Source organism: Mandrillus leucophaeus, unplaced genomic scaffold (assembly GCF_000951045.1).
Source record: "Mandrillus leucophaeus isolate KB7577 unplaced genomic scaffold, Mleu.le_1.0 Scaffold180, whole genome shotgun sequence".
Lineage (NCBI taxonomy): Eukaryota > Metazoa > Chordata > Mammalia > Primates > Cercopithecidae > Mandrillus > Mandrillus leucophaeus.
In genome coordinates, this window is record NW_012101810.1 from 185002 (window position 1) to 200245 (window position 15244).

General features: G+C 59.2%; 1 protein-coding gene across 1 annotated transcript in view; it reads left to right on the forward strand.

Annotated features, from left to right (window-relative positions):
• The window catches only part of LOC105537850 (mitotic spindle assembly checkpoint protein MAD1), a 399899-nt gene that overhangs the window by 171562 nt on the left and 213093 nt on the right, over window positions 1-15244 (forward strand). Inside the window, exon 4 of the mRNA XM_011977540.1 lies at window positions 6379-6519. Coding sequence (XP_011832930.1) covers window positions 6379-6519 — 141 coding nt within the window. The remainder of the gene's footprint in view (window positions 1-6378; window positions 6520-15244) is intronic.

The window sequence follows — 15244 nt, forward strand, 5'->3', positions numbered from 1 at the left end:
CTCTTCTTTTGTTTTCATTGCTTTCTCCTCAGTGCATGTTAGTATGGGAAGTTTCTGTGGACCTGTTTTTACATTTACTCATTTATGCTCTCATCTTTATTTTTATTCCTAGACTTTCTGCGTATGTTGTTTTATTTTTTTCATTTTTTATGTTGGTTACTTAGCTTGCTACTTTCAGTTTTAGTCTTTCTACTCTAAACATTAAATTAATACGTTTTCTTCTAAATTCTTCATTCTTGAGATTGTGCCACTGCACTGTAGCCTAGATGACAGAGCAAGACCTTGTCTTAAAAAAAAAAAAAGTATTCTTTTTACTTAGGCTGTCGTCTCAGATGAAGTTTCTCCTGTCTTGCACGTGTTTCTAACCAGAGCCTGAAGTCCGTCCGATGTTTTCTTTCCTTTGTCTCTGCCCGCAGCCACCGGGTCAGCCTCCCTCCCAGGAGGCCCCTAGACTCCGGGTACCTGGGCAGCCCGGGCAGGTGAGAGAGGACCCCAGGGAACTGGCTTTGCTTTCACTGGGGTGAGGTCCTCATGGTGTTCTGCTGTAGCTTGTTCCCATGATGTCAGGTCCGGGCGTTCCCCTGCAGCTCAGTGTCACAGCTGCCCTGTGCCCATGGCGTGCTGGCCTCTGAAGGCTGCTGGGAACTGCAGGGTTAGAGCTGAAGGAAGGTGAGGGTGGGGCCACAAGGTGCTGGGTCCAGGTCCAGGTGCCCGCCTTGATGGGAGTGCCAGGGTCACGTTGGGGCTGTGGATAGCAATCTCGGGTCTCATGAGTTCCTCCTTCCAGCTGCCCAGAGCGGGGCTTAGTGCCCCCAGTCATGGAGAGCTACTTCCAGTGGTCTCACCAGTGAGGCTGTCCATGGCGCTGCCTCCCCGGGCTGGGCGCTGACCCCATGACTGCAGGGTTGCAGCCTGGGCGGCTCCTCTGTTTGCAGCACCGGCTGGGGCTCTGCCCCTCCATGGTCTCAGCGGTGGGGCAGACACAACAGCTCGCAGCCACTGAGTCCTCTTCCCTCAGCCCCGTGCCTGCCTGGCAGTTTTGAAGATCAAATGAGGTAACGTGTGCTTAAGTCATATGTAGCATTAGCATGCTGTGCTGATGTCACCAATTAAAATCTGCCTGAGTGAATCATAATTGAAAACAGTCAGTTGTCAGAAAAAAAACCTTGTTAGGGGCAGCAGGCCCAGGAAAGAGAAGCGAGGGAAAGACAGGAGACAAAGCGTTCTGGGGTTGGTTGGGGGCGGCCAGGGCATCCGGCCCGGGAGCAGGTGTGGGCCAAGCACAGGGACGCCACCTCATGTGCACTCAGCACCGTGTCAAGGCATGGCCTTGCATGGGGGAGGCGAGGCGAGGCGTGGCCTTGCGTGGGGGGTGGCTGGGGCTGGGCCAGCCAGCTCGACCCCCACCCCCAACCTCTGTGGCCGCAAGTGACCCTCCCTGCTGCCCTTCCTGTTGACGAGTGCTGTTTCCATGTACTTATTAATCCTGGTGCACCTTTAAGCACCCTTTGGGGTAGTCATGTCCCCATTTTATACAAGCAGGGTGGGTTCAGAGAGGTTAGGTCCCTTGCCTAAGGGCGCACAGCTGGTCTGTATGAGATCGGAGCTCAGAACTCTCTGACCCGCGTGGGTCCTTCGAGGTGCTTGTTACTGCCGCTTTCGCCTGTCATCATGTTCTCGAGGGACCCCACAGACGCCGGAGTCCTGCTCATTTGGGAAATGAGTAGCTGGGATGAGGGGTTCAGAGAGAGGTCTCCTGCCTCTCCCAGCCTCCTTCCCACCAGGGCCTTCTCCTGGGCTGGGGCGATCTTGCTGCTGGGGTCACAGCAGACCTGTCCAGGCTGGTGACTGGGGGTCTGGGGAAAGAGTGGGCAGAAGACTCTGGGGAGGCGGGCGGCAGCGAGGAGAGGGTGCTGGTGTCGGTGGGCAGAGCCGCGTCTGCAGCCCCGCATTCCCGCCTGAATCTATTCGGTTTCTTGTGGTGACTCCATGCGTCAGGAGAGGTAATTAGAACAGGACTTTTCAGCTATTTATGATCATACATTTCCTTTTCTAAAAAAAGGAGAAGTTGTGGAGTGACTAAGAGTTGGGTGGAGGTGGCTGAGCTGAGGTGGGATGGGCTTGGGAAGAGGCCCTGCAGAGAATGTCGCATGTGCAGAGCACTTTTGGAGCCCTTGCAGAACGGCCTCGGCCTTGGGCTAGAGGGGGCGGAGGGAGGGAGGCAGGCCCCACAGCACTGGCCGTGGAGGCCGGGTGGGAGTGGGCGGCAGAGGCTGGGTGAGGGAGGAAGAAGATGGCTGAGGGGCTGCTGCTTCATTGGAGGGGCCACGAGGTACTCATCTCACCTCTGGGCTTCTCTGGAAAGTGGGGGTTGGTTCAGGGGTTCTGAAGAGGGGTCTGTGCGTGTGAAGCCGCCTGTCTGCCTCTCACAGCCCCTTCAGGCTGCCGCTGACTCCCAGGAGGGAAGCCCTCTGTGCCCATGGTGTGGGCTTAGGCAGTGCTGGGCGCCTGCCTCACCAGGCGTGGCCATGGCCAGAGGCTGTCCCCTTTGTGCAGGAGATGCCTGCCCCGCCTGCCTGCTCTCCTGGTCATCTTTCACGAGCAGGTGCAGTCATAGTGGAAGAACCAGGTAGACGGCAGTGAGGACATCAGTGACGACTGTGGCTGCCGTGCATTCATCGCCCGTGTGTGCAGGTTCTGTGTGCCTGGTTTTCTGTGCCGTGCTGCATTTGAACTTCACAGTGAGCCTGAGGTGCTCTCTGCCCTCTGCTTTATGGTTGAGTGTCCTGAGACTCAGAGAGGCTCATTATTTTTCCCAAGGTCACACAGCTAGTTAGTGTCCTGGTAGGATGTGGGCTGTGTTGGGTGTGTGTGTTGGGTTTGACTTGGGAGCTGGCCTGGGGATGCACACCTCAAGTGACCGCTGCTTGGGGGCCACGGGGCTGGTCTCTGCCCCCTGTGGTGCCTCCATCCACATCCCCCCCTGCCCGCAGCACCTCCGACAGTGCCGGCCTCCTGCAGTTTCCCGCTCCTGCGGGTGCTCTCGCCACGGGCAGCCCTGGTCTCTGTCTCGGCTTCCTGGCCTTGCTGCTCTGCTCTCCCCTGCCCTTCCCAAGCCCAGGCCCAAGGGTGTGCCCTGGGTTTCTTCCTCCAAGGGCACTGGGCCCTGTTCTGCCCACTGTCTTAGCCCCTGCTGCCCAGGTGCCCTGGCCCCTGCTGTGATGTTCTCAGCGTCTGTGGGGATCTGTTCTCCCGTGGGAGTCGTCGGTGTGCTTGGGGCCTGTACTCAAAAGCTCCGTGGTAATTAGCGCGCTGGAGCACCCGCTGATGAGGGGATGAGCGTCATTATCTCTGTCGCTCTTTTGCAAGGGTCCTCTGGGCGCCTACTCACGCGGTTCCCTCTGATTGGAGTGCCCTTCCCCACCGCTGCCTCCCAGGGCGCCCAGATCCTTCCTGCAGCCTCCCTGGGTGAGCAGCCCCTCTGCCCGATAATTACAGGCTGGGGCGGAGCCGCCCTCTACTGACACTCCTCCCGGCCCCCGTCGGCCGGTGTATCCAGGGTGCCGAGGCCCCGTCCTCAGCTGACTTCTGCCGGGTGATGCCGACTGCTCACATTCTCTTCACGTGGCCGTTCGTTACATGATGAGCACATTCTATTCCTTAGAACCAGGACATCTCTGTATCCAAGGAGGAGCAGCCTGTGGACAGTGTAACTCTGCTGGGTGCTTCTTGAATGAGTCTGGGAGACCCTGTCAGCACCGCCAGCCTCCTGTTTGTTCAGCAGTTAATCACCGCATTTGTTGAGGTGGAAATGAAGTGGACTTGCCCACAAATGGAGTCAGCTGTTAAAAAGCCGTAGCAAGTCACCCACACCGTGCCTGCTCGTTCACTCCCGGTGACAAAACAGTTTCTTGGAAGGGTACAAACAACAAACTTTCTAATACTTTTCTTCTGTGCCAGCCAGTGCTAGCCTGGAGTTATGCTGGAGAGAGCCGTCACGAAGGGAAGCTCTCAGAGATTTACTGATCAATAAAGGAGACGATTACAGGTTGTTTACCAAGGGAAGTCCCCCGCCCTGGCCTTGCACGGCGTCCGCATGTTGGTACTGACAACTCCGGTAACTGGCTTGAAACGATAAAAGTCAATGGGAAGATATAGGATTTCAATAAGATTATGACACACGATAAACCTCCCTGTGCAAACAAATTTTCCACAGATATGTGACCCGTTCCAGTTGGATTTGTAACTTTAATTTCTCACTTATTGAATTTTGAATTTTTTGTCATCAACTAGTTATAAAGTCCACACCAGGGTGGCAACTGTGTCCCCGGCTCAGGAGATGGCAGGAGAGCCCCAGATGTGGTGGCCTGAGCTCCAGGGGCTTCTGAGAGAGCAGGCCGGGGTTTCCTCAGCCCCTGCAGCCTCGCCCTCCTCACCTCTGGAGGATGGACAGAGGCCTGGCAGGGGCTCAGGCAGTCATCAGTGCTGGGGAGCACTGGGTCGGTCTCTCCTGAGAGCAGGGAGGGGCCTGGGCAGGGGCTCAGCTTGTGTATGTGCAGACTCAGGAGGCGGCATGGAAAGGACCCTGGTAGTTTTGTGGACTCCGTTTCTGGTTGGGGGTCTTGCTCCCCAGGCTGCCTGATTGAGCCAGTCTCTATCAGGGCCATGAATTTGCCTTTTCAGCCGGTACTGGTGGGGGCAGTCCCCACAGCTCCCCTTCCCTCACCTGGTGAGAAGCACGCTGGCCGCGACACAGTGTGGTGGTGCAGGGCTGGGCTGAAACATGGGCCGTTTGCCTAGCATGTGTGTTGGGAAGGGGCATGGGCCAGTGGAGACCATTTCCCGGGTTTGTGAGGTTCTTGCTCTTGCTTTCTGAGCACCGGTTGTTTCCAGGGCAGCTGGCTGGACAGCGCATTCCTGATAGCATCAGTCTTCATGGCTGCCCTGTTTCCCATCTTATCAACGAAGGAACTGAGACTTGGGGAGGGAGCTTGAATAGCTGGCCTCAGGACAGAGCTGGGGCTTGAACCTGCATCTCGTAGCTACCTGTCTGCTTCTTCCTGGGCTCTGCTACCCCAGCATCCTCATCCTGTCTCTCAAGAATGGGGCAGAGCCCCAGCAGAGACTACTGAGAGCATCAGTTAGATGTCCCTGGGGCGCCTGTTAGAAGGCAGATTCCCAGGCCCGCCCTGAATCTACGCCCAGGGCATCCGGATGCCTGTGAAGATCTGGAGGCTGCCCTCCAGCACACCTGGGCGTCTGAAGGACTGGCTCCCTGATCATGTGGGCTCCCGCAGGGCGGGCAGGAGGGAAGAGGTCCCCAGCCTGCGCCTGGAATCGGCTCCATCCAGACTCGGCGTCTGAGGCCATAAGGGTCTGGGGACCGTGGCTGAGGCCTGCACCTGGGGCAGGGAGTGCAGGCAGCGGGAGGCCAGAGGGAAGACCACGCTTCCCCGCAGTGGCATGTCCTTTGTGGGGCTGTCCTAGCAGCTCAGTTCCCAAGCCATGGGCTCCCACGAGGTCCGGAGGCAGCACACAGCTCCTGGGGCCCCTGATAGGCTGACTTGCTGTCAGCGTGTCGGGCAGGACACAACTGAGCAGGGGTTTCTGCCCGGCTCTAAGAATCAGCCCTGACACTGTGGTCAGTGTCATCCCAGGAAGCTGAGCTCTGCTGGACCTGGCTGCTGTGTGGGGGCCTGCGTGCAGCCTCAGACATCCCGGGAGCTCTGTGGGAAGATAAGGAGCTAGCAAGCCCAGATCTGAAAAGTAAGGACTCGGCCTTCCCAAGAGCCCTGGGTGGTTGGATGAGCGATGGGTTGCCCGTCCCATTGAAACGGGCAGCTTTCTGGTGCACACTGTGTCTCCTCCCTCGGCAGGTTGGGGCAGAGGTCCCAGGAAGAGGAGGACTCACCCAGCTCTGGGCCTGCGCATTGTCGTTTCCCTGGGCCCAGTGTCACTGGGACTTAGAGGAGTCATGCAGACCCAATAGAACAGGCTGGGGTGGGGAACCTGGGCTTCTGCCCACTGTGCACCCTCGCCCTGCGTGTGCTGTGTCCACAGGGGCAGAGGCCACTGCTCCCAGCCCACCCCGTAGCCGTACTGCTGGTACGAGGTGGAGCCCATGCCCGCCGCAGTAAAGGCCTGACATGGTCAGAACGGGAGCCGGGGTGAAGCTGGGGCTGCTGGCATTTACTGGGTCTGGGGGCGCCAAGCTCCGGGGCCCTCTTCACCTTGGTGAGTGGGCTCTGGGTGCTGGCCTGGGTCCTCACGAGGGAGCCTCCCACATGAGGCAGCTCTCGTGGGGCCTTCCCTGAGCCGTCTCCATCGTTACCTCATCCCCCGCCCCGGGTCCTAACCAGCTGCCCTCTATGTCCACAGGAGCGGGACGGCATGCGGGCCATCCTGGGGTCCTACGACAGCGAGCTGACCTCGGCCGAGTACTCACCCCAGCTGACACGGCGCATGCGGGAGGCAGAGGATATGGTGCAGAAGGTGCACAGCCACAGCGCCGAGATGGAGGTGCGGGGCCGCGGGCGTGGGGCTCACGTTGCCAGGTGGGCCTTCCCCTTGGTGGGCCTTCTCCCTGGTGGGCCTTGGCAGAGCCGGAGGGGGGTTGGAGGTCTGGTTCCTGTTCTTTTTGTTGCCGGCCGGCAGGCATCCGTCGGGGAGGGTGTCCACGGGCTGCTTCCTCTGCACGTGGATCCATGTTAATTTTCATGATGGCACCTGCAGCGTCCTCAGCTGTCAGGGTGTCCCAGGTGGCCCCAGCCTGCAGGCAGATGACACACAGACAGTGCCCCTTTGACGGGTTGGGACCCCTCATGGTGCCTGTCAAAGAGGCACTCAAGGTCCTTCCCCCGTGAGGGGCATCTGCCGAGGAGACCTGGTCTCCAGGTGCTCAGAGTTGTTGCCAGGGCTCTGGTCCCCGCTGCTGGGGAGGCTCTGCTGGGGCCTGACAGGCAGGGCATGAGGCCCAGGGCTGCCCAGCTCACTGCGGAACTGGTAGAGGGGTTCCTCCTTCCTGCAGCCTGCATCCCTCTCCTGGCTCCAGGGTCCTCCCAAGAGAAGTGGCCTCAGCCTTGGCTTCTGCCTTTTCCCTGCCCCGTGGGCCACCGTGACACTCTGTTCCCTTGTCTAGCTCTGAACAACTCTCACCTGTGCAGTGGGAGGAAGGAGCTGGGATTGTAGGGCCTGGGCGGAGACCACGTCCACACTCCCTGTCCACACTCCCCAGGCCAGGGGCTCCCAGCACACCATTCCCAGCCTAGAGTTTGAAGGGCCCGTGTTCTCCTCTCGAGGTTTGCACCATTTCTCCTTGGGCACGGCACAGCCCCACCTGGGCGTGGTGGGATACGTGCCAGGGTCTTCTGGCCTCATTGGCACACGCCGCCGGGTGCCTTGCTGTTCAGCTCTGCGTGGCCCTTTACCTGACTACTCAGTCTCACTGTCACCATATCCTGCGGAGTGGGTGCTGTTGTGACCTGAATTTTGCTCACGAGAAAACCCAGGCCTAGGGCAGTCAAAGGACATGCCCAGGTCACCGAGCTGGTGTGTGACACCGCCAGGCCATGTCTTGGAGGGCCTGGGCCTGCAGTGTCTACGGGCACAGCCGAGCTCTGTGAGCTTGTTGGTCTCAGGGCTCATTGTGTCTGGGTTGGGCCTTGGTGGTGGAGACTGCGGTGAGATGGAGATGCAGATGAGGGCATCGGTGTGGCCTGTCGCCCTGTCATAGGCTGCTGTGTCCGTTCCTCATTCATCCAGTGACCAGCTGTAAGATGACCTGGGTCCACCAGTGGAGAGCCAGGCTCACAGGTGTGACCACAGCCACCTTCCGGCCAGGCTGCCGAGCACACACAGCAGGCCGGGCCCTGTGTCAGGGAATGTCCGACAGCCTCTGGCCCCTGGAACTGAGCTGCTGGGCAGGGGAGACATTAAATGAACAAACATAATTCACGTAGGATGTTAGGAGGAGCTGAGTTTCTGGAGAAATGATTGTAATGGAGGGTCTCAGGGAGCCACGCTGCATGGCCGTCCCGGCGGCTGATCAGGGAAGGTGGGAGGAGGAGGTCGTCAAACTGCATCTAGAAAGTTGCTTGGCAGATGGTTCAGTGATTTAGAGGGGGCACGGGCACAGAGGCTCAGGCACTGGGGATGGCGTGTGGCGAGAATGACAGGTCCAGGCCTAGGGCCTACATGCACTCCCTACCCCTTGTTCACATGTAGGCCACACCAAAGGGCCCTCGGGCTATGCTGTGTCCCCACCTGTGGGGTGAGCCTTCACCACCACACGTGGCGAGAGTGAACCGTGGGTCTGTGACCACCCTTAGGCACTGGTACTGCCCCCTGGTGTGTTCTTCTCATGCCCGGCCCCCTCCGTCCATCCTCCTCCTTCCCGCTCCTGGCTTTCCTTTCTGTGTCCAGCCACCCTGTGCGTGCAGGGCCTGCTGCTGAGGGCCGCACACAGACCTTCGGTCCTCACGGGAAAGGCTAGCTCCGGCTGCACCTGGGAGCTGTCATAACCCTAAGCGCGTTAATAGCAATTTGATTCCAACACCCTTGGCTCCCTGTGAAGTATTAATGAAGAGAGATTTGTGGGGAGGGTCTCTGACCCCATCTGCCGTCCCCGGCGTTTTTCACGTTGAGTGATTTCTCCAGCCTGTGTTTGCCCTCTGCACTGTGATTGGCTCATCACAGGCCTGGGGTGGGCACATCCAGTGTCCTGGTTCTGATGTCTGGTGTTTTGTGTGATGAGGCGATCAGGGCTGTCAGGGACCTCAGGACTCATTGACCAGATACTGGCACTGTTTGGGCACCGTGCTTACCCCCTTGCCGGGCAGCTTGGAGCCTCAGCCCTCACCCTGCTAGTGGGATGTACATTGGGGACCCTGCCCCTCCCTTCCCATGGTGGGGCAGGTTACTCCCCTTCCTCTCAGTCTCTCCTGGGGTTTCAGGAGAATCAGGCACGTGGAGGAGTTGGGCCCAGCAGACCGGAGCAGGGTTGGACTCTACTAGCACTGACTAGTCCTCACTGCAGGAGTTCACATGGCTGGTCCTCCCCTGAGCCCTCACAGCCCCCTCTGCCCATCCCCCTGAGTGCCTCCAGAAGCACGCCAGCACCCGCAGACTCCCCCCAGGACCCCACCGCACTGGCCCGTGTCTGTGTTGATGCAGATAACCATGGTCTCGGCTGCTGGCACAGATCCCAGAGAGGTCTTCAGGGCCTGTGGCTGCTCCCTGAGCCTGTGCAGGTGCCACTGCTCTCTGGGGTCTGTGGAGCAGCCACCACCACATCCTGCATGACAGCGTGACCTGATGCCTTGCCTCATCAGAGAGGGCACCTCCGCGTCAGCCCTCTCCTCCCAGGAGCCTGGGAGAGGCGTCCTCGCCCTTCCGCCGCAGCGAGACCAGGTCACCTGTGGAGCCTCTGCCCTGCCTTTCTGTGAAGTGACAGTCGGGCGGGAGGCTGGGGGTGCCGGCAGCTCCTGGGCTGGGTTCCTGCCTTGGGGGAGCATCTGCTGGAGGCGCCCCAGCTCTTGGCCCTCCCCATGGAGGTGGTGCAAGTTTGGGAGAACGTGGCCCCAACTCTGGGAACTAAGCACGTTTGCAAGGTGAAGGTGGGGGCCCAGCAGGAGCGCCATGCTCCAGGGAAGGTTGGGGCGCGGCTGCACGTGAAGTGTGGCAATGGTGGCTGTGCCCTCCGTGCACAGGGAGCCCCTGGGGCAGGGATGCCAGCCCAAGCCAGGGATGTGCCCGTGGAGGGCCAAGGGGCCGCTCTGGAGACTCTGTACATGCCGCCTGTCTCTGGCTGTTGGTTTCTGTGAGGGGGCCCATCTCCTGTTCTCCCCACAGTCAGGGAGTGGGGGCGCCGCCATCCCCCCAGCCGGGGAGAGCTCCTGACTCCGCGTGGCTCAGGTACTCCCCCCCAGCCCCCTGCCTCCCGCTCTCCCTGCTGCCTCCACCTGGTTTTTCTTTTTGTTTCCCGTCTCATTTCCCCTTCTTGGTTTTCTTTGTGTCCTCTGCACGTCTGTCTGATAGTTCCTGTCTCCATCTTTCCCTCTCCCTTGGCCTCTGTTCACCTCTCTGTCCCCTGACACGTTCCTATGTCCTCTGACTTCGGGCCCCGCAAGCCTTCCCTGGAAGCTTGCCCAGCACTGGGCGTGCCCCTGGGGAAGGCGCCTCTCGGGGCAGGTGAGGATCTGCTACCTGACAGCCAGGTGGGCATGGGGTAGTCGCTGGCGGGAGGACGCGGCATCACTCCAAGCGTGGTTCCCTTCCACCCACCTGTTAGCTAAGCTGGACGCCAGTCCGTCCCCGTCTGCTCAGCCGGACACCAGTCCGGCCCCGTCTGCTCAGCCGGACACACCAGTCCGTCCCCGTCTGCTCAGCCAGACACCAGTCCGTCCCCGTCTGCTCAGCCGGGCACGCCAGTCTGTCCCCGTCTGCTCAGCCGGACACCAGTCCGTTCTCATCTGGACCATGTTTTCATTCCAGCAGAGACCTTGCAGGAAACAGTGTTGAGTTGGGAGAACCCCAGACCTGTCTGGTGAAGTTTTGCCATCTTGCACGGTGTTATTTATTCCATTTAATAAAGTGGCTGCAGGAGCTGGTAGCGTGTGTCAGGAGTCCTCTGTGGACAGAGCTATAAATACGCAGCGCACGCCACCTTGATTCAACACATCGGCCTGATTTGTGTTTCCAATTTATTTAATTAAAACGGATTACTGCACTGCTGGCCGTGTGGAGGTGTGTGGAGAATCCCCATTTCAGGTTGCAGTGACTCTGAAGTGGATCTTGACAATTTAGGTGGAAGTGGCCGTCACGGTGTTTCCGCTTCCCTTCCTCCCTGTGGCCTCCCAGAGGCTCGGGCAGCTCTGCAGTGCTGTCACTTGGCTGCCGCGGGTGGTTTGGCTCCAGGAGGGCCGCGGAGAGCCTGGTCTTCAGGGCCTCAGGCTGTTCACCAGGCCCGATACCTGTGAGTGTATTGATGATTGATGATCTGTTTCCTGCACCGAAAGAACGTGAAATGACTGTACTGTACAAAGCAAAGATAGAGCCAAAAAAAAAAAAAAAAACTTGAAACAGTTAAAAATCACGCAGTGTACTTAAGAAGAGTGGACCGGGGGTTTATGGAAATCGCCCTGGAGTCTGGGCTGTGGGAGCCTCTGCTGTGTGGCCGCAGGTCCTTAGTGGGAATCGCGAGGTGCTGGCTCCATTCCCAGAACGGGGCGTCTGTGCAGTACAGAACTGCGCTGATCCGGGCTCCCTGTGACATGCCGGTGCCACCCCAGACAGCACACACTTTGAGCACCGCTGCCCTGCGCAGGAGCCGACCTTGTTGTGCGTGAGGAATAAGCCCAGGGCAGGCTCTGTCCTCTCCACCACAGGAGGACCTGCTGCCACCCTCAGAGCATCCCCCAGGGCGGGCGTCCACCCCATATCCTGGCCCCTGACGGTGCGCTGCCTGCCTGTCGTGCTCTGTGGCCAGCGCTGGGCTCACAGCCATCCTCAGGCCTCCATGCAAGGAGAGAGCTTCTGTGTACAGCCTCACCTGGGAGCAGGTGCTGGGGCTGTGGCCTGGGAAGCCCTGTGGGGACCCTGTGGTGTGCTGCCTCCTGCTTCTTCACATTGTGTCACATGCCACCAGGAGACCTGGCCAGGAAGGTGGAGGCCTGAGCTTCCGTCCCATCCTTTTCCACGTGACCGTTGACTATGGGTGGGGCTGCCTTCCCCCGGCTCCAGCCTTCGCACCGTGTGCGGGGTCTGTGCCTGGTGCCCCCCGGTCCTCCCCAGCCCAGCTGTCCTGTGGCCGCTGGGGTCTGTGGCCGCCTGTCGTAGCCGTTTTCTGCCATGTCCTGGCTGGCAGGAGTGTTGGATCACAGGCAGCAACTTCTCACCTCAGGATAAAAATAGCCCGGCCAAGGCCTCTGTGCGGCACCTCGGTGGTGCCGAGGGCGCCAGGGCTTGTGGCTCGTGTCTGAGCACACGTAGCCACCCAGGACACGTGGTCCCACCCAGGAAGAGCTGTGTTTGACCCTTCAGCCGCTCGGGTGGAGGCAGCTCTGTGGTCACTTGGTGCCCGGGTCTCCACAGCCTCTGCACCCCTCAGTGCTCCCTGGCGTGTGCCCCTGAAGCTTGGCTCTGAGTGGCCTTAGTCTCTTCTGGGGAACCTGAGCACCACGTCTGACGCTGTTTGGGGTGGAGCCGTGTTCCCACCTGAGCTTCCTGTGTGTCTGCACCCAGCCCGGGGTGGGCTGTGGAAGAGGGGCTGAGGCTGGGGAATCGCCTGGCCTGCCCTCAGGAGCCTTGGCATCTGGTCTTCCCAGCCGTCAGCCTAGCCCCAGCCCCGGGCCTTGGGAAGCCCTCTCTCCATCCCACAGTCCCCGCGTCAGCACAGACTGCACCTCCCACTGCCTTGCAGAGCCAGCCTGAGCTTGGGGAGCTCTTGTCTCCGAGGTGAGGACACTGTGGCCAGGCCCTGGGGGCTCCACCCGCTCACCCAGGGAGTGAGAGGTGTCTGTGTCCCCGAAGGTGGCTGGGCAGCCCCACAGTCAGTGCCACAGTGCAAGGCCCAGGGTGTTTCCACAGGGGGCGCTCTGCTGCCCACCCACTGCCTCCGTCACAGATGCGGGTTCCTGGAGGAACCCTCCCAAGACCAGCCTGAAGTTGCGCTGTCTGAGGCCCTGCGGGAGCTCCTCTCCAGCGCACACTCGGGCCGTGCCAGCTCCTCGCCCTTGTGAGTGTGGTCCTCCCCGAGCTCTGGGGATTCCACGTTTTAAAGGCCGCTTTATTGAAATATAATTTATACTCAGTAAAATCCCCCAAGTTTATCTGTGTGATTTGATCCATGTTGACAGTCAGTTTCTTTCCACCCCCAGCTCGTGGAGGCCACCGGTCTGGGGCCTGTTGTTTCGGGCTTTCTTGGAACTTCATGTAAATGGAGTCCCACAGTTGCTGCATCTGTCATTGCTGACTGCACAGTGCTTTGGAGACACATCAACGTTGTATCAGCAGCTCATTTACTTTTATTACAAAGTAATTCTCTGTCTTGAGATTCTACCAAAATGGTCTGTCTGTTCACCTGCTGGTCCATACGAGGGTGGTTTCCTGTTCTTGCCAGTTAGGGACAGAGCTGCTGTGAGTATCTGCGTGCCAGACTTCCTGTGAATGTGGGTTTCCATTCCTTTGGGCTCTGCATCTAGGAGTAGGAGTGTGGGCTTTAACTTTTTTTGGTGGGGGAGACAGGGTGTGGGCAGAGTCTCGCTCTGTCACCTGGGCTGGAGTGTAGTGACGTGATCTCGGCTCACTGCAGCCTCTACTTCCTGGGTTCAACTGATTCTTCTGCCTCAGCATCCTGAGTAGCTGGGACTATGGGTGTGCACCACCACACCCGGCTAATTTTTGTATTTTTAGGAGAGACTGTGGGGCTGTCCAGCCACCTTCGGGGGACACACATACTGCTCACTCCCTGGGTGACTGGGTGGAGCCCCCAGGCCCACCATGTTGGCCAGGCTGGTCTCAAACTCCTGACCTCAGGTGGTCCTCCCACCTTGGCCTCCCAAAGTGCTGGGATTCCAAGCGTGAGCCCCCAGGCCGGGCCCTAACTTTTTAAAACATTGCCAAACTCTTCCCAAGTGGCCGTACCATGGCAACATGCAGGGTCCAGTGACATGTTCTCGCCCAGGCCGATGGCACCAGAGCTGGGAGAGCTCTCCGCTGTGGCACTGTCCGCTTTGGTATCTGGATCCAGCGGGGCAGCACATTTCACTCTGGCTTAAATCTTTGTGTCTCCAGTGACCGACGTGCCCAGCATTTCCCATGTTCTCCACCTCGGCGCCTCTTATCTGGTGGCCGCTGTTTAGGTCCCTTCCTTCTGTCTGGTGCTGGCCTGCCAGGCCCAGCTGCCCACCTCTGCCTCCTGGAGCTCCCATTCCTCTCTTCTCACCCAGCAGGACTGCTGGGCTCTGTCTATGGCGCTGCCCCGGCCTGGGTCCTGGGGGACTCACCCCGTCCCTTCCTGCAACTCTGAGCTCTGAGCTGCCTGCTCTCCCTTACCGGAATCCCACGGTTCCTAATGTGTGTCTGGTTTCTGGTGACTGAGGCAGGAGGGTACGTCTGTGCTAGTTCCTCCAGCTTGTCCAGAAGGAGAAGTTCTAGAGCATTTGGGGCCCATGAGAGCCTGTCCCCCAAAGCTTCCTGGTGCCCCATCTGGGGGCCTCCCCTGCGCACACAGAGCGCGTTGTCTTGGGTCTGACGCGGCATCACTCCAAGCGTGGTTCCCTTCCACCCACCTGTTAGCTAAGCTGGACGCCAGTCCGTCCCCGTCTGCTCAGCCGGACACCAGTCCGGCCCCGTCTGCTCAGCCGGACACACCAGTCCGTCCCCGTCTGCTCAGCCAGACACCAGTCCGGCCCCGTCTGCTCAGCCGGACACACCAGTCCGTCCCCGTCTGCTCAGCCAGACACCAGTCCGTCCCCGTCTGCTCAGCCGGACACCAGTCCGGCCCCGTCTGCTCAGCCGGGCACGCCAGTCTGTCCCCGTCTGCTCAGCCGGACACCAGTCCGTTCTCATCTGGACCATGTTTTCATTCCAGCAGAGACCTTGCAGGAAACAGTGTTGAGTTGGGAGAACCCCAGACCTGTCTGGTGAAGTTTTGCCATCTTGCACGGTGTTATTTATTCCATTTAATAAAGTGGCTGCAGGAGCTGGTAGCGTGTGTCAGGAGTCCTCTGTGGACAGAGCTATAAATACGCAGCGCACGCCACCTTGATTCAACACATCGGCCTGATTTGTGTTTCCAATTTATTTAATTAAAACGGATTACTGCACTGCTGGCCGTGTGGAGGTGTGTGGAGAATCCCCATTTCAGGTTGCAGTGACTCTGAAGTGGATCTTGACAATTTAGGTGGAAGTGGCCGTCACGGTGTTTCCGCTTCCCTTCCTCCCTGTGGCCTCCCAGAGGCTCGGGCAGCTCTGCAGTGCTGTCACTTGGCTGCCGCGGGTGGTTTGGCTCCAGGAGGGCCGCGGAGAGCCTGGTCTTCAGGGCCTCAGGCTGTTCACCAGGCCCGATACCTGTGAGTGTATTGATGATTGATGATCTGTTTCCTGCACCGAAAGAACGTGAAATGACTGTACTGTACAAAGCAAAGATAGAGCCAAAAAAAAAAAAAAAAACTTGAAACAGTTAAAAATCACGCAGTGTACTTAAGAAGAGTGGACCGGGGGTTTATGGAAATCGCCCTGGAGT